Source organism: Serinus canaria, chromosome 6, assembly GCF_022539315.1.
Source record: "Serinus canaria isolate serCan28SL12 chromosome 6, serCan2020, whole genome shotgun sequence".
NCBI lineage: Eukaryota > Metazoa > Chordata > Aves > Passeriformes > Fringillidae > Serinus > Serinus canaria.
In genome coordinates, this window is record NC_066320.1 from 15,014,546 (window position 1) to 15,035,288 (window position 20,743).

At 42.0% G+C, this 20,743-nt stretch overlaps 3 protein-coding genes across 9 annotated transcripts in view; all 3 read right to left on the minus strand.

Annotated features, from left to right (window-relative positions):
* Nucleotides 1-136: 136 nt before the first annotated feature.
* Nucleotides 137-2,321, minus strand: CHCHD1 (coiled-coil-helix-coiled-coil-helix domain containing 1). Its single transcript, XM_030240964.2, has 3 exons — nucleotides 2,146-2,321; nucleotides 1,590-1,708; nucleotides 137-510 (listed from the first exon to the last, which is right to left on the minus strand). The coding sequence occupies exons 1-3, from the start codon at nucleotides 2,285-2,287 to the stop codon at nucleotides 400-402; spliced, it is 372 nt and encodes a 123-aa protein (XP_030096824.1). The 5' UTR covers nucleotides 2,288-2,321; the 3' UTR covers nucleotides 137-399.
* A 2,174-nt stretch (nucleotides 2,322-4,495) lies between these two features.
* On the minus strand, nucleotides 4,496-15,941 carry FUT11 (fucosyltransferase 11). Its single transcript, XM_009087451.4, has 3 exons — nucleotides 15,204-15,941; nucleotides 13,263-13,888; nucleotides 4,496-11,156 (listed from the first exon to the last, which is right to left on the minus strand). Exons 1-3 carry the CDS (start codon nucleotides 15,900-15,902, stop codon nucleotides 11,009-11,011), a joined length of 1,473 nt encoding a protein of 490 aa, XP_009085699.1. The 5' UTR covers nucleotides 15,903-15,941; the 3' UTR covers nucleotides 4,496-11,008.
* A 1,817-nt stretch (nucleotides 15,942-17,758) lies between these two features.
* Nucleotides 17,759-20,743, minus strand: part of SEC24C (SEC24 homolog C, COPII coat complex component) — a 38,467-nt gene continuing 35,482 nt past the window's right edge. For all 7 annotated transcript variants that reach the window (XM_050976601.1, XM_050976599.1, XM_050976600.1 and 4 more), the window contains 2 exons: nucleotides 20,298-20,387; nucleotides 17,759-19,857 (listed from right to left, as the gene is read on the minus strand). In XM_050976601.1, the coding sequence (XP_050832558.1) occupies nucleotides 19,717-19,857; nucleotides 20,298-20,387 (231 nt within the window). In that variant the 3' untranslated portion in view covers nucleotides 17,759-19,716. The remainder of the gene's footprint in view (nucleotides 19,858-20,297; nucleotides 20,388-20,743) is intronic.

Sequence of the window (20,743 nt, forward strand, 5' to 3'; positions counted from 1 at the left end):
CTACCATCATTACTATCATTACTAATTCTAACTTGGCTCAGGTGTTTGAGCCCAAACTCTTTTTAATAGCAGTTCCAGAGCTGGGCAAGAAGCTTGCACTTGAAGAAGTCGTGCCCTGTAGAGAAATGCACTTGCATGAATGCTTAGAAGGTTTTATTTAACAGTGAGGACCTGAGTAGGGAAGCTGAACAACACACTGCAGAAATCCTAACACTTCAAGACCCAAGAATCCCATGAACAAAATCAGCTGATATTCAAGATGGGTAGTTTTTGCTCTGTAATCAAAAGCAGGATCAAGATCCACACACCACTTGACATCAAAAATTCACTTGACTTTCCTTTTCTTTGACCAAGACCCCAACTTTAATTGCTTGTCCATAGTCTCTTTCATATAGCACATTATACATAACGTGTGATCTGAGGAAACCTCTTCAGGAGCTTGTTCACTTTGCTTGAAGGCAAATTTCCCCTGGATGACACCGTATCCTCATTTTGATTCTTGCGCTCTTTCTGAAAGAGAAAAATATTTCCTCACAATATTTACCTCTGTTTATTTGCAGAGCTGATGCTCATTTACAGAGACTACTACTAATTGTACAGGGATGTTTTTTTCAGAAAAATGCTGTTTCTTTAAGGAACGCTTACCATAGCACTTGGCTTAATAATCACAAGCTGATAACCTTTAAATGATGCAATTAATGACTGACATCTTGTGAAGATTATATCCTTCCATATTCTCAGTTAACGATGATATAAATTTCTGGTAACAACCCAGATTTTTTCTTTTTACTTTGTTATTTTTTAATCTTTGTTTGATTCTTTGTCATCTACCAAATACACTATGGATAATTTTTCACTTATGCTGTCAAACAGCAACAGTAAATAACTATTTAAATCATGACACTGTTACTGAAAGAAAATGGAAAACTGAAACCAGTTTAAGGACAAGTTTAATACATATACTTACCTTCAGTCTATTTTGAAAATTACTTTATTTCAAGCTTATCATACAGTATTATTATAATATGTTAATACATAATATATAATCAGAAACCTCTAATTTTCAAGCAGTATGAAATTTATTTTTCAAAACTGTCTGGCCTTTAAAGTCAGAAACAGGTTGGAAAAGACCTTCAAGATCATTGAGTCCAACCTTTAACCAATGGCCACCTTGCCAACTAGACCACGGCACTAACTGACATGTCCAGTCATTTCATGAATGCCACCAGGGATGGTCATTCCACCACCTCCCAGGCCAGCCTGTTTCAATGCCCGAACCTCCCCTGGCACAGCTCAAGGCTATGTCCTCTTGTCACATCACCAGTTGCCTGGCAGAAGAGGCCGACCCCCACCCGGTAACTACAAAAAGCAATAAGGTCTCCCTTGAACCTCTAAACAACCCCAGCTACCTCAGCCCCTCCTTGTAGGAGCCTCTCGATCCTTCACCAGTTTCATTGCTCTTAGTTGCTCAAATGGGTCACAATCAAATTCTTCAGAGAACATTATTTTTACTGGCACACAAAATATGACTAGAGGCTTTCTCCTTTCCTGCTACTAGCCTTTAAGAACATAAAAGAGGCCTTAATTACTTCTGCCTTTGCCACGCAGTCATAGAACATCCTGATCTCCTTGGCACAAGGCGTGTCGTTGAAGTCATTCTGTTTCCAGCAGGCCATCATTACTGACATCTCGGTAATGCACGTTGCCTCTAGAAGGGAAAGACACAACCAGAAATCTCAGGTGTTTGGGATTTCATGCTAACAACCTCCACAGTGCATACATCTCCAAAGAAGTTTAAGACGGGGTAGAGGCAGGTGAGAAAATGCATAGCTAAAGATCCCAGCTTTGCTCTGGGCAGAGAAGTTGTTGCCAACAGAAAGCAAAGCGCTGCAGCCATCCAGCACCTGACTGAATTTTTATGGTAAAGGCAATGCCACGACGCAACGTGTCTGACTCGCATAAAACACAAACTCAGGGTTGCAGTGTGAGGAAGCGATCCTTCCCACAGAAACCACGCGCGAATTCCATGGCCCAGACCGGCCCCTCCCCTCTTGCCCTGTGGAGCTCAAGGTGCCGCCGAGCTCTGCCAGCGGCGCGGCCCCTCCCGGGGCACAGCGGTGGCTCAGCTCCCCGCCGGCAGCTCACCTGTCGACTGCTCCCGGCGGTTCGCCACCTTGTCGGCCAGCGCCAGTGTCCGGGGCGGGCGGAGCGTCGGGGGCCGCTTCTTGTTCCGCCACTGCCCCGACACCCAGCGCGTCACCCAGGCGGGGTACGCGGGCGCCGCCATGTCCGCGCGCGGGCGCCCTGAGGGCGGTGCCGGGCGCGGGAAGCCGCCCGCCGGCGCAGCCGCCTGCCCCGCCCCATCCTGCCCGTCAGGCCAAGGATCGGCCATGGAAAAGGAGTAACTCCCCTCAGCTTCCGCACTGGGCGGAACCGGTGCGTCACTGCCCCTACAATCTCCTACCGGCGACTCCTTCTGCGGCAAAAATAACAAAGGAAGGAGCGAACACGCTTCAGCCAGAGCAGCAGAAACCATGATTGTCTCAAGTAATTGAGATGGAATTAGAGGAATCACAGAATGGGCCAGGCTGGAAAGGATCACAGAGGGTCATCTGTGCTCAAGCAGGGTCGCAAGCACATTGCACAGGATTACATCCAGACACTTATTGGAGTATCTCCAACGAGGGAGACTCCACAGCTTCTCTGGGCTGTCCCAGTGCTCGGTCACCTGCACAGTGAACTTGTTACTCATGTTCAGATGGAACTTCCTAGGCATCAGTTTCTGCCCATCGCCTCTTGTCCTGTTGCGCAGCACCACAGAGAAGAGCCTGTATCCCTCCATCCCTTGACGCTCTCCCCTCAGATACTGTAAGATATGGATGAAGTCCCTTTCACTTGTCTCTTCTGAAGTTCTTCTGCAACTGTATGGAAACTCCTCTTGGTGCTTCAAACTCTCATCACTTAGCTCTCAGCCCCTCATTTCTCTCTGTTACATTAAGCTGGATCTCCCCTGCATTGTTCCTACTGTTCCTTCCAAGAAGATCCTGAAACTGCTGCTTCCATCGTTCCCACAGCCTCATACTCAGTGGTGGAAAAAACTCCTGTTCCCAGAAGTTTCTTCCGTAGGTCCTGGAAGTCTTCAACTGATCTGGCAGTGCTTATGTCCCCAGCCAAAGAAGGCAGGCAATACAGAAGGCACAGGAGCACTCCAAGGGCTGGGATACAAACAGGTCTCTGCACAGCAGGAGGGACAAGGTAGATGCACAAAACTGAGAATGCTGAACACTAGGGACTCAAAGCGCTCAGATCCTGGTCTTGGAGCAGTTCCTGAATATGCCATTTTACCACTGTATCAGGAACAGCTGGAGTCCTCTGACCATATACAGAAGACTAAATAAAAAATACTTTTGTGTGCAATTTTTTTTTCCACAGGAGACTGATTTGCATTAAAATACATTCAACCTCCTGGACATAAAACCCAAAATATGCCCCTTTGCCTAGTCAAGGAAGTTAGAGACTTTAGAAATTCTGTTAACGAGCTACACATCACCAGACCTATACCACAATATTCTCAGTATGGTTACTAGAATTTACTGCATCTGCTGACAATAAATCCTGGTATATCCAATTCTATAATTATTTTTGTGTTACTTTTAAAATAGTATATACTTAGAGTACAAATTAAAGAGTATGATAAGACATGTTCAAATAAAAGATTTTTTTTAGCTCTCTTCTGGGATAGAAGAGAGCATTTCATCTCTTAAGGTCCAAATTCAAACACTTTTTGAAAATTCTGAAACTTTTTGGTAAGCAAGATGTTTCTGCATTCCCATTTTTTTCTGAAAAGACAGGAAACAAGCTATCCTTTGAGCCTGACTACCAGTAGAGAAGAAAGAAAACGGGCTGACACCTTCAAATTAGGCCAGAGGGCTTGCAATGTACAACTCTGAACAACGGAGACTTGGAAAATCCCAGACAGGGACATGAAACATATTTCAGTATTCCCATTCATGTGAGATTCAGCTATTCTTGGTTTTGCCTCTTCTAGCTACCCTTCCTACCTTACTGCCAGCTACCCACCTTCCACTGCTGCATTTACCTCCTGCAATGTCTAACTAGACAGGCAAGAAAAAGTAACAAGGAAAGACAAAAGTACTATGACATAAGAAAAGCTGAACTGCACTCCCTCTAAATAAGCCTCCCTTTTCCCAAATTACATTGGCTAATGGTGGCAGCACCTTCAAGTCCTTTCACCTTCAAAAGCTGATCTCTCATTTAAATAATTCCAAGAAAAATGAGGTGGGGGAGGAGGGGAAGCCGAGAAAGAGAAAGGCAAACTACACAAGGAGAATTGTAATTGCTTCCTGTATGTTACTGCTGTCTGCATTAAAACTAATTTTTTGGCATCAGTCCCGTATTGGAGCCTCAGCATAAGAGATTCCCAAGCAGAGAGAAGAAGGTACATGATGGTGTAGGCACACACCAGGCAGAGATGTCTGAAGCAGGACACAGTTTTATTATTAAACATTATTTTTAAATATTAAACATTCATTTTAAGGAAGAATGCAGAACTACAAAAAGGTTGTGTTATTGAATAGCCAAATGTCTCTACAGTCTGTATTTTGTATAGCTGATAGCACCAAGTCACTAATGGATGGGACAGAAGTGCTGACTTTATAGGGCCAGTCAGAAACTAAATTCCCTCAACAGTGAACCCCAGAGATGTTTTACTGTGAATCTTGAATGTACAACTACAAAAACCATGTAAAACTTTAACTTTCACTAATTAGCATTTACAGCTTTTTTTTTTTCTTGTATTGACACGTTTAAAACTGAATCCTAGCTTGCATTTCAGCCGGTCAAAACCAAAATGAACCATAGAGCTTAAAACTATTAATATTAGATTTGAAAATAATATATATATCACAACTGAATAAGGGTTTCATATGATGCTACAGTACATGCTATGCCACAATTAAAAACAATGCTAGCAATGCTGTAATAAAATACACCCTTTAAAATGAGACTGCTATCTTAGATACCTCTTTAAGAGATGAGAAATTACACCATGTATTCTTCACTTTCTGGTGTAGTTATGTAAAACATCTGGATACTACCTAAAAATCAGTTAGGGGATGAGGCTAGGAAAACTGTTGTATTGGCAAAAAAGAATAGAGTTGATATCCATGTCTTTTTGACTGCCTGGATCCAGCTTTCAGATAAATTCCACCATATTCACACAAATTTATCCTGAATGCACCATACCAGTTCATAATGCCCTCACCAACCACACTTTATTCTTATCTGTCTCATCCTGACCTCCTTAAACCAATTTAATTAGAGATGCCTTAAAATTTAAAGCACTTCCACTTTAACTTTGGCAGTGAAAGTAACCAGTTTGCTAAGATTCCAGGTGGTTCAGCCTTAACTCCTGCCTGCTGAGCTATTGTGCTTGGACAGCATCAGCACTTACTGCTCTTATTAGCACAACATATTAATGCACTCACAACTAGATATGTCACACCCCATCCTAACCCCCACAACAACCCTCATCCTGTGCTATCTCAATCAGATCAGCTGCCCTGCATTTTCCTGTCAATCTGAGTAGTTCTGAGGCCATCCCTAATTCCCAGGGTCTAGGAAACTCAGCTCATTTCCACTGCAAATCACCTGTGCCTCCTTATTTGCTCAGAGATGCCACAAAGTATTATCTGCTCTGATCCATTCCAAGATCCCCAGAAACATCTCTAGCTGAGACACTTGCACATTAAATGGGTCTTCTCTGAAGTAAAAAATGTATTTAACAGCATGCAAATTAAGATGCTAGTGGTGTCATAGTTCTGGAACAAATCCTGTAGCTCCACTCCTCTCTATCTTCCCTCATCCCTCTGCAGGGCCATATATCTCTCAGTGCCAGTTCTGAGACAATGGACCATAAAGAGAAGTACAGTTTGTTAAAGCTTGATGCAGGCTTTGGCTCAGTTGGTCGTATCACTAAAAGGATTTTATCTCTGATTAATTTCAACCTGTCAGTAGAAGCCTTTGGTCTCTAGGCAGAATGAAGGAACCTGGCACCCTGTATGTTTCCAATTAATACAGCTTCCCAGAAGGTACCTGGAGATCCATCAATAACCATAATTAAATACAATCAAATAGATGACAACTAATGATTAAGGGAGTGGCTCTCTTGGGACTATGGCTGAAGAATGTGTATGGCAGGACAGTAAGTGAGGCAGCTGGCTGCTTGTCTAACACAGCAATGCCTGTTAAAACTCTGGTGTCTCTCATGGCTGAGTTTCAATTCAATTTATCCTGTTCCCAGTCCTTTAGAAGTTGTTCTTCCACACCACTTAAAGCTACCCTAAGTCAAAATGCAAGAGGGGGCATTTCTACTGATTCTCCAGCTGCGGCTGCTGCACTTTACAGACCATTTCCAGAGAAAGTAGCTCATAACTCCTTTCCCTCTAAACATATCCATCCACTGCTGCTTGGATCTCATTCTACTTGCCATTAGAGAGGACCCAGAGATCTTTCAGTTTGAAAATTACTGCAGTGACTGAAATAAGAAAAGGCAACTCTTTCTAACTCCTTTTGAGTTCTAGAAATCATAATGTTAGGTATCAAATCAATATTCTTCAGAGTGGTTAAATGCTTCCTACAAATTGCAGTCCTTGCTAAAGGACAGAAAACGCAGACTACTAGTTCAGTAAATAAAATAATCAGCTTCTAACTGAAAAAACAGGCAACACGTGGTATCAGAGTTTTGGCAGAAGAATGAGAACTGTGGCTTGCCCAATCAATGCAATGCCTTGGACTGCTACATTTTTAACCTTCAGTCAGTTGTTTCTTGTCTCTCATCTCTCAGAGGGCATACATTTATTCTAGCTTGTTAAGTTAGTTCTGAGACACAGCATCAATAGAATCTACTGGTGTTTCCTGTGAGCAGTAATGAGGAGATATTTATTTTTAGAACAGTAATGCTAGTGAATAAAGCTATCCTGACAGCTTTGAAAGCCTCCCTCTAAGTCACAAAAGTAAACAGGCACAATGCATGACAAGCAGTGAAGCCATTCACCCTAGTCTGCAGGATCCTACCAAAGCGTTTACATGGGTAAATATCTTCAATATTTGGTATCTTTGATAAATTCCTTATTAGTCTCTGTTTTTATGAATATGTGTACCTGCACTGTAAGAACTGTTGAACCTGCACAGTTGAATCTATCATGTTCAGTCTGAGTATCATGTAGCCTTCTAGTAGTCACAATATGAGCGATGACATTCAGCCAACATCTTGCTGGTTTGGATTTAAAGCAGTGAGAAATCCAGTTAGCCAAGAACAGAAATCAGGAAACTTTTTCCAAAATAATAATGCTGTAGTGACCTTCTTCCTTGTCTGCATTCACATGCTTGCATTAGCAGAAAGACAGCTAGGAGGGTAAATTGAATTCACTTTGGCTATGATTGGCAGAACGCGTTGGCACTATATAGCAGTCCTTCCAAGTGCATTATTAAGTAAATTAATTGAAAACTCTTCAAGGGTCTGAGACCCAGCTCTCCTCCTGTCTCCTCCAAATAACAGGAGAGAATGAAAGCAAAGTCATGGCAAAAAGTTTACTCAACATTTTGTAGTCCTTGCTGTGCAGAGCAGTAGATGCTGTGAAGGTCGGTCAGCAGCATCGAACACAACTGCAACCACAACTCTTTATCCATCTGGGTAGGATTCCCACCTCTCCTGTCCCTGCAGAGTTTGCCTGGCAGCAACACAAAATATTCATACCATGCACTGAATAAATATTCCAGCCTTAATTCTTGCACACCATACATAAAAAGTGTAATTAATTTACTATATTAATAGAGGCCACAGACACATGGTTTATAAATCATAGAAGTATTGTGACACAGAGGAGATGAAAGCTAATATGATCTATGACTACAGAAAACCCACTGAAGATACAAAAGAAACAAGGCTTGGGTGAGCTTCACTGCTAAGAGTGTAGCTAATACTCATTACCTTTTGAGAAGCTCACTGCCTCTATGACTGTAAAAAACAGTTAAACCTAAGAAGACACTAAAAACTCAGAAAAGAAAGCTATCAAATGACTTGTGATTCAACTACAAACTGGAAGCTGTACTTGGAAAACCAGACAAAACCCAGAGAATAACTGTAATCAAATTACTTTCAGACTTGTACTCTTTCCATACCCACTTTAGGAACATAGATGACAATCAGAAATACTCATGTTTGGCAACAGTCATCAAGCTCAAAGCAGCAGCCTTCTGTAGTACAGACACAGAGCAAAGCAACAAAGAAACCCTGCAGGACTAACAAAATAACCTTGTTGGCTGTTGATTGTAATAAACTGACTACAGGAAATATATAGTGGTGAAGGAATACTTGGTTGTGAAACAGCTAATGAACAAATCGGGGCCCCAGGGAAGAAGTTTTTACCTACTTTGCTAGTTATATTCAGCTTGTACCACCATATCTTCAGTGCTACTGTAAACTGAGAAACATGCTCATGTTGCTGAGCAGGAAGACAAAATGGGGCTTTGGACATCACTCACCAAGGACGAAGCAGGTGCTGATGCACATACTTATACTGGCAGTTCCTCCTGTTACTACTGTAGGGACAGTGCATTAAATGTAGCATGTCTAATTCTGGCAACAGTCAATACATTATATTAACAACCTGGAAATTATTATAAATGCTGCACTTCTGAAAAATCTACTTAAATTACAGGATAAAATAGTAAAAGTAGCATGTGCTAGTACCTGGTTCTTATTTTTTATGTTTAGTACAAAAAGCAAAATCACAATTTCTCCTAGAAATGTTTGGCTAGTCCACCAAACATTTGAATAAGAAAGTGTTTTGAGAGATAGCTAATTAAGAGAATGCAGTTAAAGAAGACTGAATTACTTTCTATACAGAAACATGAAATGAAGTAACTGAAGACATTCATTCAAACAATTTACCTAAATATCATTAACTTGATTAGTAGAAGTCAATATTCAGAACTAAAGCACCCTTAATTTGTTTTATCTTAATTTACTTCTCCAGCAAGTGGCCTCTTCAATCCTGAATACGCATCTGTAATTTTTAATCTGATTTGAGTAATGCAGTTTAACAATTAACTAAGATATATTCTCTTAGGTATTCATGTCTCCTGAACAACTGAAAAAAAGTAACTTAAACTGATAAATGCATTTTAGCTGAAGAATCACTTGTTACTGTTATTAGAGAAGAGAGATTAAAAAAACCATTCTTCTCCTAAAAACGATTAGGTGAGAACAAAGTAAACTGTATGCATTTTCTACATTTATAAAAATCCAGTGATAGTCATAGGTCTGAAGTCTTTGCTGTCAAGGTGCCCTGATTTTAACATGGCATTATTGTTATGTCACCTGAGAGGCAAACATTGAGATGATCATTACCTATAACTGGTATTATATCTGTAATCCCATATCTATAACATTATAAAGGGGGATTTGAGGGAAAAGAAAAAGATATTAAGTGATCCATACAGCACTAAGTAATAGACAGTGATGTAATTAGGAAGAAAATGTAGAGTCACTGCTGTTCCTAACTTTTACTGACAGACATCAGACTTCCCATAGCAATGCATAAACTGTCTTACAAAATCAAGTTACACAACAGACTGTAGACTTTCATAACCAACAAATTGTCTTAAGCAAAGATAAACTCTGGCTCTTCAGTCAGTAGTTAACTTATTCAGAGGGGAAATGGAGAAAGAAAATAACATTATACCATCAGAGACATCACTGCAGTGTGGCCATATTTGCTTGTGCATTTAAACCTTTGACCCTGAATTAATTAGTTTCCCTCCACTGCAAGATCAATTATTTCAGAAAGATACCCACTATGGCAGGGAACAGTGGAGTTTATTTATACCTGTAAGCAATACAGGCTATGCAGCAAGGAAGATCAATCCACAGGCTGTCATTCAGGAACTCTGGTTACAGACCAGGATCACAATGTGTTAAGGTCGGTAGAGATACAAAACCATCTCAGTGCACCTGGTTCCGATCACCCATTTCAGCATACAAAGACTTCAAGACTTGTCTCCAAACTGCAGAGACCACTGGAAAGGCACCACTGTGAAAATGTATTTGTCTTTGCAGAAAGCTGCACATACTCAAAAGGAAAAAAATCCAAAGCCTCTGAATTGCTAGCATTAAGGAGATAACAGTAAATAGAGATTACAGATTTCAGATTTGATGGATACTTAAAAGAACCAAAGTATAGAATTTTATTTTGTTCTACACAGTACCAGGTAATGCACTTTCTGGTGTGAAATACTTGATGAAAGTTGCAACTTAAATAATTTGTTCTCCCATCGCATTGTATGTATGATCTACTAAGTCATCAAAAGAGGAAAATTAGGCAGAGAGTTTAGTGACCTCCCATAGTTATTCTGTTAGCTTGAAAAGGAGTATTTGAGGCATGTTACTTGGGGAGAAGAGACTTTATTGCAGTAAATTCATAAGGCACGATTGCTCTTCACAGATATGTCTTTCGTAATTCCTTCACCGGAAAAGCCATTTGTTAATAGCAACTAAAAGTACATCTTAATGAAGAAAATTTGTGATTGATAAAATACTTAAAAAAACAACTAATATTCTGAAGACTTAAAAAATCCCTGAAATACCTTAGGGCACTTGAGCAAGAGCCTGAAGTCATGAAAGACACAATATAAGTATAGCAAATGCAAAAGGAGAGTAAATTCCTCTTTTGCCCCACATGTTGACACTTGCAAGCCTGGAGTGGCTTCACACCACGAAGATGAAACTGAAACCAGAGCAGTTATAAATGTTTCCACTGCTGAAATCCAATCATAACAGAAGCTTACTCACTTTGTGCACCAGAAAAAATTGTCTCTTTGAGAGTTTTTTTGGTTTTGTTTTTTCAAGGCAAACATTTGAAGTGAGTAAGAATTCACAGTTTCAACTTTCAATGCAATATTCAGATCAAGCTCTTACAAAGATGGGTCAGTGTTGCCTGGTCCTCTTCAGAAAAATCTCATGCATGTAGTCCCAAAATCTTCCCTGATGAGACTCATTGCGATGAATCATAGCAGTGAGGGCCTCACCCTGATCAAGGCTTTGCCAATAATCCTGCAGCCACATTTCTTTCCAACTGAAACAAAGAGACACCATCACAAACAATTAAAAACCCCAAATTAGTCTGCAGCTGTAATAGCACTGAAACCATGTTTTTCTTTCCCTTAAGATTAAAATAGGCCCACAGATGGTCATAACAAAGTATGTTGTTAGTGTGCCACTGTGCTCTAAGTCATTTAAAGAAACTTGCTTTGAAAATTCTCTGTAGCAAATATAAGTTCACTGTTAGCTTTACAACATTCTAGAAGTATTAGCATATACTATCACTATCATGTTAACCACAGAGACTAAATTACTAATTGTAGAGAATAAAAACTTCTATTAAAGTAAAATCTATCACAGAATACTTATATTATTTTCAGAGTAGATTGTAGTGATTGATGACAACCTGACACATACAACTGCTTGTTCTACAGCTTTCTTCCTTAAGCTTACTTGGGTGTGAAACCCAGCAGTCCAAATTCAAGTGAAGCTGCAAGCATAAGGATTGAGAAACCACATCCCCGCACATACAGCTAAAGGTGTAATGGTACTCCAGCTACATATACCTACACAGAGAGAGATTCTGATTGCAGCAGCATTCTGACAATTCAGCATATCTATCAACCCTAAAAAGAAATTACATCTGGCAATAAAGGTTACAGAGTATGTAAATGTAGTGTAAACTTACTGTAATTGGGTGTATGCTCTAACATAAACTCCTTTGTTGTCCTCTGAGTTCAGAAGGCTCCAGAACCACAAGTCACAGTGTGTGTTTACAGTCAGACCTTGCATATTGCATATAGTCTGTCACTTGTATCCCCATTAGATCTGTGTCATTTTTACACAATATGGTTTTTCTAAACTAACAAAACACTCCATAGACTGGTTCAGCAGGCATTCATCTAAATTGATCACACTGTTAAATAACATTACTGTCAAACTCAGAAAAAAATATGGGCATGCTTAGCTCATGTTTTGATGGCAATTTTATGCTATTGTTACACCAGTTAGAATTATAAGTAGTCATGTTCCATTTTGCAAATAAAAATAGGTAAAGCTTAGATGCTTATCAGATAGAAACCACTGTATTTCACAGGAGATGCCCATGATCATGCCTTGGGAACTATGGACACATATCATTATAATGTAAATAGCAGTGAATGTAAAAGCTTCCCCTGAACAATTTTTCTGGATACATCTCATGGCTACAGATGGGGAGAGTAACAGTGAGACACGGAAACTTCCCTAGGATGAAACTGTAGCTTGAATTATGGACCAGCTGTTCAAAACTCCCTGCTGATGACCTCTGTAAAGAATGATGGAAGCACCTGGGCCTGCACGTGGCACTGGCAGCAACTCTCTGTGTGCCTTCATAGGTACTTCTCTACTGCCACCTGATGCTCAAACAGAAAACCTATGGAGTTTGACTTCTTATGAACTCTATAGAGCAGGGTGCTGCATAGCACACTACAAAGAAAAAAAGCCATTTTGCTACCAAGACTGAGAAAAGGAATTACTATAAAAAATCTCCAGTAAATCAGTCAACCAACAGAAAACAAGAGTCAAGAAGCTGCTCAATCTGTTTTCTCTCCTGCACAGTCCTTCTCCTAAATAAGTGGGATGGCATCCTTGAACACAGCCAGAGTTTTGTTGCACAAAACAGCATTAAGTCTTGTATTCTGGGTGAGCTTAATTTCTGCTCTGAAGTATACAGGAGTCAACCACGCCTGCAGTGAACATTGGCAACCCCATTTTTTACTTTGTAAGGAGGACTGTACAGAGCTGCTTTTGCCTGAGGGCTGCCACGTGCTTTACCATCACTGTACTGAAAAACATCCCTCCTCAAGCTAAGAGGCTAAGATAGACAAAGGATAACCCCACTGCATGAGGTAATAGAACATTTTAACAGAATATTCTGAATGTCACACTCCACTTTAACTGCTAGCACTAACGTCCAAGCCTCTTTTCAGCCTCAGCATTACACAGTATTAGCAGGACCTCCTACACCACCCACGAGACGTAATACAAAATGTAACTGGAGAAGTAACAAGAGCTCCTTTAAGTACAAAGCGTTATTAAAGTTACAGCTGCTGTTACTTGAAGTTTTTTCCCTTCAAAAAGCATAATACTGGAACATTACCTGTCTCCACCAGAGAGGTCTTCAACACTTCCAAACCCAGGGGTTGGCATAGGACATCCCATGTGCTTAAACTGAGCTATATGAGGTCTGGGAGCTGGAATTTTTCCATGAGACTTCTTGTGTTTCTGCTCCTCTTTGACCCGGGTGTTCTCCTTGTCACAGATGAAACACTCAAAGCCATTCAGGTAATTGGGCAGGGTCATGTCATTTACGCCCCACTCCCGCTTCTCCAAGCTCTCTAGCAAGAACTGGTTTTTGATTCCACCTATGGTTTTATACTCTAGATACTTCAAATATTCCTCTCCATTCTTGTCCAGGAAATCAAGATACTTTGCCAGCTCTTGGGGGCTGTCAAAATCATCTATAAGAATGATGGAGAGGTTGTTTGGCATCCAGTCCCGCACAGCTGGGGAGCCTCGGTACACTGGGACAGCACCCAAGTGCATGGGACGCCACAGCTTCTCTGTCATGTAGTCATCACATATGGCATTCTCCAAGGCCAGATGGAACTTGTACCTGGCAATAAAAGTCATAAATTCAGAATCTTCTGTAGTGGCTGTAGAAGTGTCTCTCAGTCGCTCACTGGGGAGCTCACGGTTATGCAGGCATTTACCATAGGAGTCAACCTAAAATAACAAACAGCATCTTTACAAAGTGCTTTGTTCCCCTGGAACTTATTTTCAGACCTTGTAGTTCTTGTAAAATTCCTAACTTGGATCAGTTCATAGCTACGCTAGTTTAGCTTCATTTTCACTCCAAGGTCTTTCCCTTGAGACTATTCCTAGAGTCCAAGTTCTACAACCTTTAGAGAAAACCAGGTGCTGAGTTCCAAAAGCAACATTAGCTACACTACAGGGTGAGGGGAGCACACAGATGCCACCCAAAAATGAAATCATTATCGGATAAATCAGAAACTGACAAGTAAAGAACAGCATTTGACTCTGTCAATTTAAACATTCTCTTTCTACTTAACAGACATAGTGCTTTTGCAAACAATTATTACCCAGAGTTCCAGCCAGTCTCAGTAAGCTGACAATTTTTCCATTTGTTAGACTGAGAAAAACTGATACAGGGAGCTAAAAGAATACTGTCTAAAAATACAAGACAACATGCTTGAGCTGGAACCTGCACCATACTTTGAGAATACTACAATTTTTAAAAAATTCTTCTGCCTTTACTTCACTATTTTGCTTCAGTACATGATGATCTTACACAATACCTGAATCATGACCAATAGAAACAACAGAAACCACTGGAAAAAAAAGTCTCTGGCAAAGTCTAGAAACAGATATTTTTTTAAAATCCATCTAATAGCCTTCACACTTTTTAGCAGTGTGCTTTTTTTCTGCTTGGAAAAAAAAAAAAGCAGTATGCTTTTTTTCTGCTTGGAAGAAACATTATTTTACTTCATGAAGCTACTAACCATGAGCTGTACCACAGCAGTACAAGCCATCATAGAAACAACATGGTCCTACCACAACGCAGGTAAGGAGCAGATTCTCACAACAGAGCAACCTGCCTTTTAACTTCACTCCTGTACTTTCAAACGGGAGCAAGGCTTCTTAAGGGACAGCCTTCCTGTACGCTAACTTCAAAATCCAGAGATTCAGCAACGTCTAGCACTTAGTCCAAAAGACCGAACTTATTCAGGCTTTGCCCAGCTTGTGACTGATCCCGAGTGTGGCCAAGTCCACATCTAACATCTGCATCAGGCCTACCTACTGACATGCGGTGTAGTCTAGATCACGCTTTGGGAAGGAATACAACTAGTTTTTCTGTCCAGCTTGTAGTCGGCATGCATCCCGTTATGATTCGTGTCTTGGCTAAAAACAAGGACAAACAAACCCCATTAAAACGAGGCGGTAGAGGGGAGCAGCCAGGAGTTCCTAGCTCCGGCAGCAGCCCCACGCCACAGCTTCCCCGCGCACTCAGCCCACCTACCTGGATGTACTTCATGAGCTCCCGCACGTAGCGGTCCCTGTCCGAGGGCACATCGCAGTGGGACTGCATGTACAGCACCGGGCCGTAGCCCTTCCGCCGCCACGCGTCCTTCTCGGCCAGGGGCACGGCCGGTGCCCGCAGGTACGCGGTGCCTGGCAGCCACTGCAGCGTGAGCGGGTAGTCAGACTCCCGGCGGAAGGTGGCCGTGTAGTTGAAGAGCCGGATGCCGGGCGAGTGCGACAGCACGTAGTTGTTCATGGGGGACTCTTCGTGGAAGAGCGCCCAGGTCTGGTGGGGCAGGCGGGGCAACGGCGCCTCGTACGCCCTGAAGTCGGTACCGTAGAAGATGAGCGCCTTGGTGCGGCGGTGCCGGGCCACCCGCCGGCTCCGGGTGACGAGGCACGAGCCGCGGGGGCAGTCGATGCGCTCCGTGTCGCCGGGGAAGTGCGGGAAGAGGCTCCCGCTCCACCACAGCAGGATGGGCAGCGCCTTGTTGTTCCGCGTGTCGTTGTTGCCGGGCCCGCGGTACGACGCGGTGGCGACGAAGGCCGCGCCCGGCGGGACGGCGTCCTGCGCCCACCCATCCGCCCCGCACGGCTCGGCCGGCTCCTCCGCGGCCAGAGCCACTCCCGCACTCCAGGCAAGCGCCAGCGTCACCCACAGGCCCGCGGGCCCCCACGCCGGCCCAGCGCCCCCCATGCCCAGCCCGCCAGCCCCGGGCCGTGCCGCGGGCCCGCCCCACCGCCCCAGGAAGCGGCGCTGGGCCCGCCCGCGGTGCTGCCGTCACGAGGCGGGGAAGGGCCGGGGGCCGTACGGGAGCGGCCCCGCCTTCCCCGCCCCTCTCTGCTCGGACTGTCAGTGCGCCTTTGAAGTGGCTCGGAAGGGCAGCGACAGCTACCCCTGCTTTGGCGGCAGCCTTGCTGCAGCGGCCCGACGCGGTGACCCATTCGCAGCTCCCTCACAACTCCACTGTACAATGGCTGAAGCTGCTGTAAGGCTCTCTGCCTACACCGTCCCTACATCCGTCTGCGCTAACACCGGCCCGCGCAGTGCCTGCAGCCATATAGCCGAGCTGTTCCCCGAAGGCACAGCGTGCCAGGACTGAACGCACCTGCGGAGAGAGGGCTCCTGGACCAAGCAAGCGGTCAGCTGTTACAAGAAAGAGCCTCCAGCTCGGCTCCTGGTGGAGACCATAAAGGGAAGGAACAGAAAACACTTGTTTAGGGCTTTGGGGTTTCTTGGTTGTTTGGTTTTTTTTGGGTTTTTTTTTAAATATCTACAGGTAATTTTAAAGCTACCTTGAAAGCTGCTTTTTTATACAAACCTTAAATAATTCCTACAGTATTAAAATATTCTGTAAATGGGAAAGTGGTTTGTGCTACACTATGTAAATCCAACAGACATATTCTAGAATTACCACGCCGTTGCTCATTTACATAATTTACATAATTGCTAAAATCTTCACATTAACTTCTTAAGAGACAATATAATATTTATGAATTATCAATTATAATACAGGACATTAGTTAGTATAGACACAAGGCAAAGAAGTATTCTTCAGCTGTGTTAGAAACAAGTTAAAGAGGGAATAGTTTTCCTTTCCTTTGAAAAGTTAGGTGTAGACACTGCTTGGGCCTGCTCCAACAGCACCAGTGTCCTACACCTGGGCCCAGAGAGAAGGTAACAGACTTGGGCTCTCCATGGCAATTTCCACAAGCATCAGAATGTGCTGCACAATTTACTCCACGCAATTAATGTACAAGATCCACAAGGCCCATCATTATCACACCAGTTCTGTGGCAGATTCTGGACATCATCTACATTCTATAGGAGAGGAATCTCAAAACCATTCAACAGTAAATTTAGTACTATTCGGTATTTAGCAGTGATTGTCTTGTGCTTTCAAACAGATTTGTTATAAGACTATCAGCAAACTGTACAACAGCAATATTCATGAGTACAGTCAAGATAACACTGCCAGTTCACTCTGAACTTTATTTTTGCAATTAGCAACACTCCCAGCAAAAAAACCACAACCCACCCCCCAAAAAAACAAAACAAACAAACAAAAAAAAACCCAACAAAAAAGACCTCCCCAACCAATTCACCCAGGTACCCTTAACTCTGAAATATGAGCTCTTTTAAGACTGCTGAAGTCATTGACTTGACATTGTTAGAAGGTAAGGGCAATATTTGCTTAAGTAGACCAAAAAAACCCCACCCAGTCAATGACTCAAGCTCTGTCAGCAAAAAAAAAAAGGGAATTTCTTTTTGAAATGGAAGTTCAGACAGGGCAGAAAGTCAAAAACCCACCACCTCAATAAAGGAACACTGAGATTAAACAGTACCTTTTGTCTGTTGACTCTTGTTGAATTTCTTATCATTCAGTGCAAATAACAACAACGACAAAAAAAGAAAGACTGAACTTGGTTAGTAGAAGCTTGGACTGTAAAGGATCAATGAGCTAGACTTCAGCCCTTCCCATTCCCCCCCCTCCTGCAAAATACAGGGTTTGGAAAAATAAGCAGTGTTTATTTACTAACAATGACATAAAATACATCTTAATATATTTTTATTTCTTTACAAATTAAAAGATGCATTGGAAAAACAAGTGAAGAAAATGAAAGGTTCATTCATGATTTCATTTCCACCCCCACACCCCCCAATATTAATACTAGAAATTAGTATTTGTGGAAGTCTGTGGTTGCTGTGCATTATATTTCTGGGAAGTTTTTTTTTTCCCCTCTGATTAAAAATCCTCTAGATTTTTTGGTTGGAGGCAGTATGTGGAGTATAAAGTCAGCCACATTCATACAAAACCGCTGAAAGTTTTGTCAACTACATCTTGAAAGAGTTTCTACATTACAATTTTCATGTTCCCCTTTCTGTGTAGTGATGGGAGGGAAGACAAACTAGCAGCATTAGAAGAAAAATGGATTTATATACATGCTACAGGATATGGAACTAAAACCACAGCCAGATATTTTTCTGATCTTAACAAGGACTTTCCTATGAAATATCAAGCCCAGATAACATGTTCTTTAATCCATCCACATTCTTCCTTTCACTTTTAATGCTATTGGTAGCTTAAACTCCTGGGTACTGGAGGAACACCTTATAAGTGTTCAAGTTAAAATATACAAGACCCCTTTCAAAAGTGAATAAACAAAGCCCTTAGAATTCTGAATTTGATTACACTAGCTCCCTCTTCACAGGAGTCTTCTCATCCACCCTTGCAAAATGGAGCAGCAGAGCAGCCAAAGTGGATGGATTAATCTGTCTGAGGTATTTTAGTTTAACAAACAGGCTTATAAAAGGTTTTGTGCAAGCTGATCAGTAGACAGAATGTGGAGGGTATAAACATCCAGTAATGAAACTCTTTGCTATGGCCCAGGTGCTGTCAATAGCCAAAACCAGGTACTTGCAATACCTACTACAGTACAGTCTAAATCTTCAAGTTTTGTATCCCCTTCCTTATGTTCCAGGGTACAAAGCAATCTCAAATTCATGTCAGTATAAATGAAATTTCTGCTTGTTGGCTATGACTCACAAAAATATGCTTGAAAATGGCCACTTCCTTATCATTCAGTTCCTACACAGTCACTCATCACCTTGTTAAAGGTATTTTCTGCTTAAGGTTAATAAGCTTTTGTTCCCACCACCATCTGACAGACAGGTAAACTCTGCAGGAGAGGTCATGGAACATGGATTGAGTAGGACAATACAGAGCTGTGCAATGAGAAGGAAAGGAATCACCACACATACCAACAGGAAGTACCATCTCTACCCCTACACTGCTCAGAAGCTGTTGATTTTTGCCCACTTAACTACTGATTACTCCATTACAGTTCTGCACAGCAACTCATAGTATGGGGAAGATTGTGGAGAGAAGTTTGCCCTGCTGCCTCCTGGCTTACCACTCATTTCATGTTTCATGGCTTTCTCGTTTGGACAGCCACATGATACATCTGTGCTCTGACAGAACACGTTTCCCTCTTTAAAGGAGACACAAAATGTTTGGCTGCTCCAGCTCCTGTCACCTGACCTGCCTCTTGCCCTCCCCACCTGTGCATCCTCTTCACACTTGGAGCATGCACACACACCCACACAAATGCACAGCAGCTACCAGAAGTTTTGAAGAGTTATCGCTTTTTCACCCAATGTTGAATCATGTACAGTGAACTGAAAAAAACCCTACATTCATTACAACAGGATTAGCGAGCATGGGGTGGGGTGGGGGGTGAACTCCTGCCAAGCACAGGAAACAATTTAGATGCAAATAAAAGACCTGGTATCAAAGGCCTTTTGTTTTTTTTGAGCCCTCACCAGGAAAATATTTCATCTCATATGGGATTGGGAAAGGTTGAAAGGATTTCTGCTAATGCAATGTGTATTAAAAATTATGGAATTGTACAGATTTCTATGTTGTCCTTTTTGAGGGCGCTGGGCCTTCTGATCAGGTCATTAGTGGAGACCGAAACGTCACTGCTGAGTTCTAGCACCACTCATTCCTCTAGCTCAGTAGCTGCCGAATCTCCTTGTGCATGTGACACAGGAAGTCCACATATGAAGCCCCCCCACTCAGGCTCTTGTCCTCCACCAGGAAGTGTTTGAACAGCATTTCCAGCTTATCTTCTTGCTTCACAATTATCAGCTACAAGAAACCAAACGAAACAAGAATGAAGTCAACAGTGAGTAGCTATTAGAATTAATCTTCACGGGGAAAATAGAGCAAAAAGCTAAATGCTCAAAACTCCAAAGACAGCCAGCCAGAATCACAGCATATACAGCTTATATGCTTTGACTTCTGTAACTCAGCTGGGTTAAGCGTCAATCCTTTCTAAACAGAAGGAAAATACCATATATGTAGTTCATATAGTAGTGTATTGTAATAGGTCTGAAAAAAGGAAGTTTTAGAACTATGGTAAGCACAAAACTCCAAAACTAGTGAAATTTGTTTTCAGATTCTTGAAAACTTTGAGTAACATTTATGAAATTGGGAAGAATAGATTCAGGACTGCAGCATTACCAGTCATCGCCTGACTCTGCTAAGAGGGATGGGGATTTTAAGCTGTAAATGGGGGACATTTTTACCTTCATGTAGCGGGATCTCTGCCCTTGAAGCGTATCAACAATAGAACGCACTTTCTTTGAAAAGGGGTTTTCCAAGACTGGCAGGGTACTCTGGAATGAAAGACATCCAATCCCCATTAGTCTTGGGAAGTAGAGCAATGTTAAACAAAAGTCAGCAGTTTTGGCATACTGTAAAAGGCCAGAGAAATATCTACCCCCATTAACATACATTCTCTTTGACTTTGACTACTTAGAAGAGAATATAACATGAAATCAGAATTATTTATTCCATTTATATATCAACTGTTCTCTTCACTGTTAATGATATGACTTGTCAAAAAAACCTAGGCAAAAGCATGCCTGACATGCCCAGACTACCAACATTTCCACTAGTTTCACACATCTGTGCTTCTCTCATTTCTATTAATGAAAATGAAATGCTATTTTTTCTACTGGCTTTCTCATTG

What these genes read in the sequence shown, in the direction of transcription:
- FUT11 (XM_009087451.4), bottom strand. Translation starts at nt 15,902, where the DNA reads ATGGGGGGCGCTGGGCCGGCGTGGGGGCCCGCGGGCCTGTGGGTGACG. An exon ending in AGCTCATGAAGTACATCCAG is followed by an intron (nt 13,889 to 15,203) that starts GTAGGTGGGCTG and finishes TTGTTATTTTAG; the next exon opens with GTTGACTCCTATGGTAAATG. An exon ending in GACCTCTCTGGTGGAGACAG is followed by an intron (nt 11,157 to 13,262) that starts GTAATGTTCCAG and finishes TCTTTGTTTCAG; the next exon opens with TTGGAAAGAAATGTGGCTGC.
- CHCHD1 (XM_030240964.2), bottom strand. Translation starts at nt 2,287, where the DNA reads ATGGCGGCGCCCGCGTACCCCGCCTGGGTGACGCGCTGGGTGTCGGGG. An exon ending in CCGCCGGGAGCAGTCGACAG is followed by an intron (nt 1,709 to 2,145) that starts GTGAGCTGCCGG and finishes TTTCCCTTCTAG; the next exon opens with AGGCAACGTGCATTACCGAG. An exon ending in ACTGCGTGGCAAAGGCAGAA is followed by an intron (nt 511 to 1,589) that starts GTAATTAAGGCC and finishes TTTCTCTTTCAG; the next exon opens with AAAGAGCGCAAGAATCAAAA.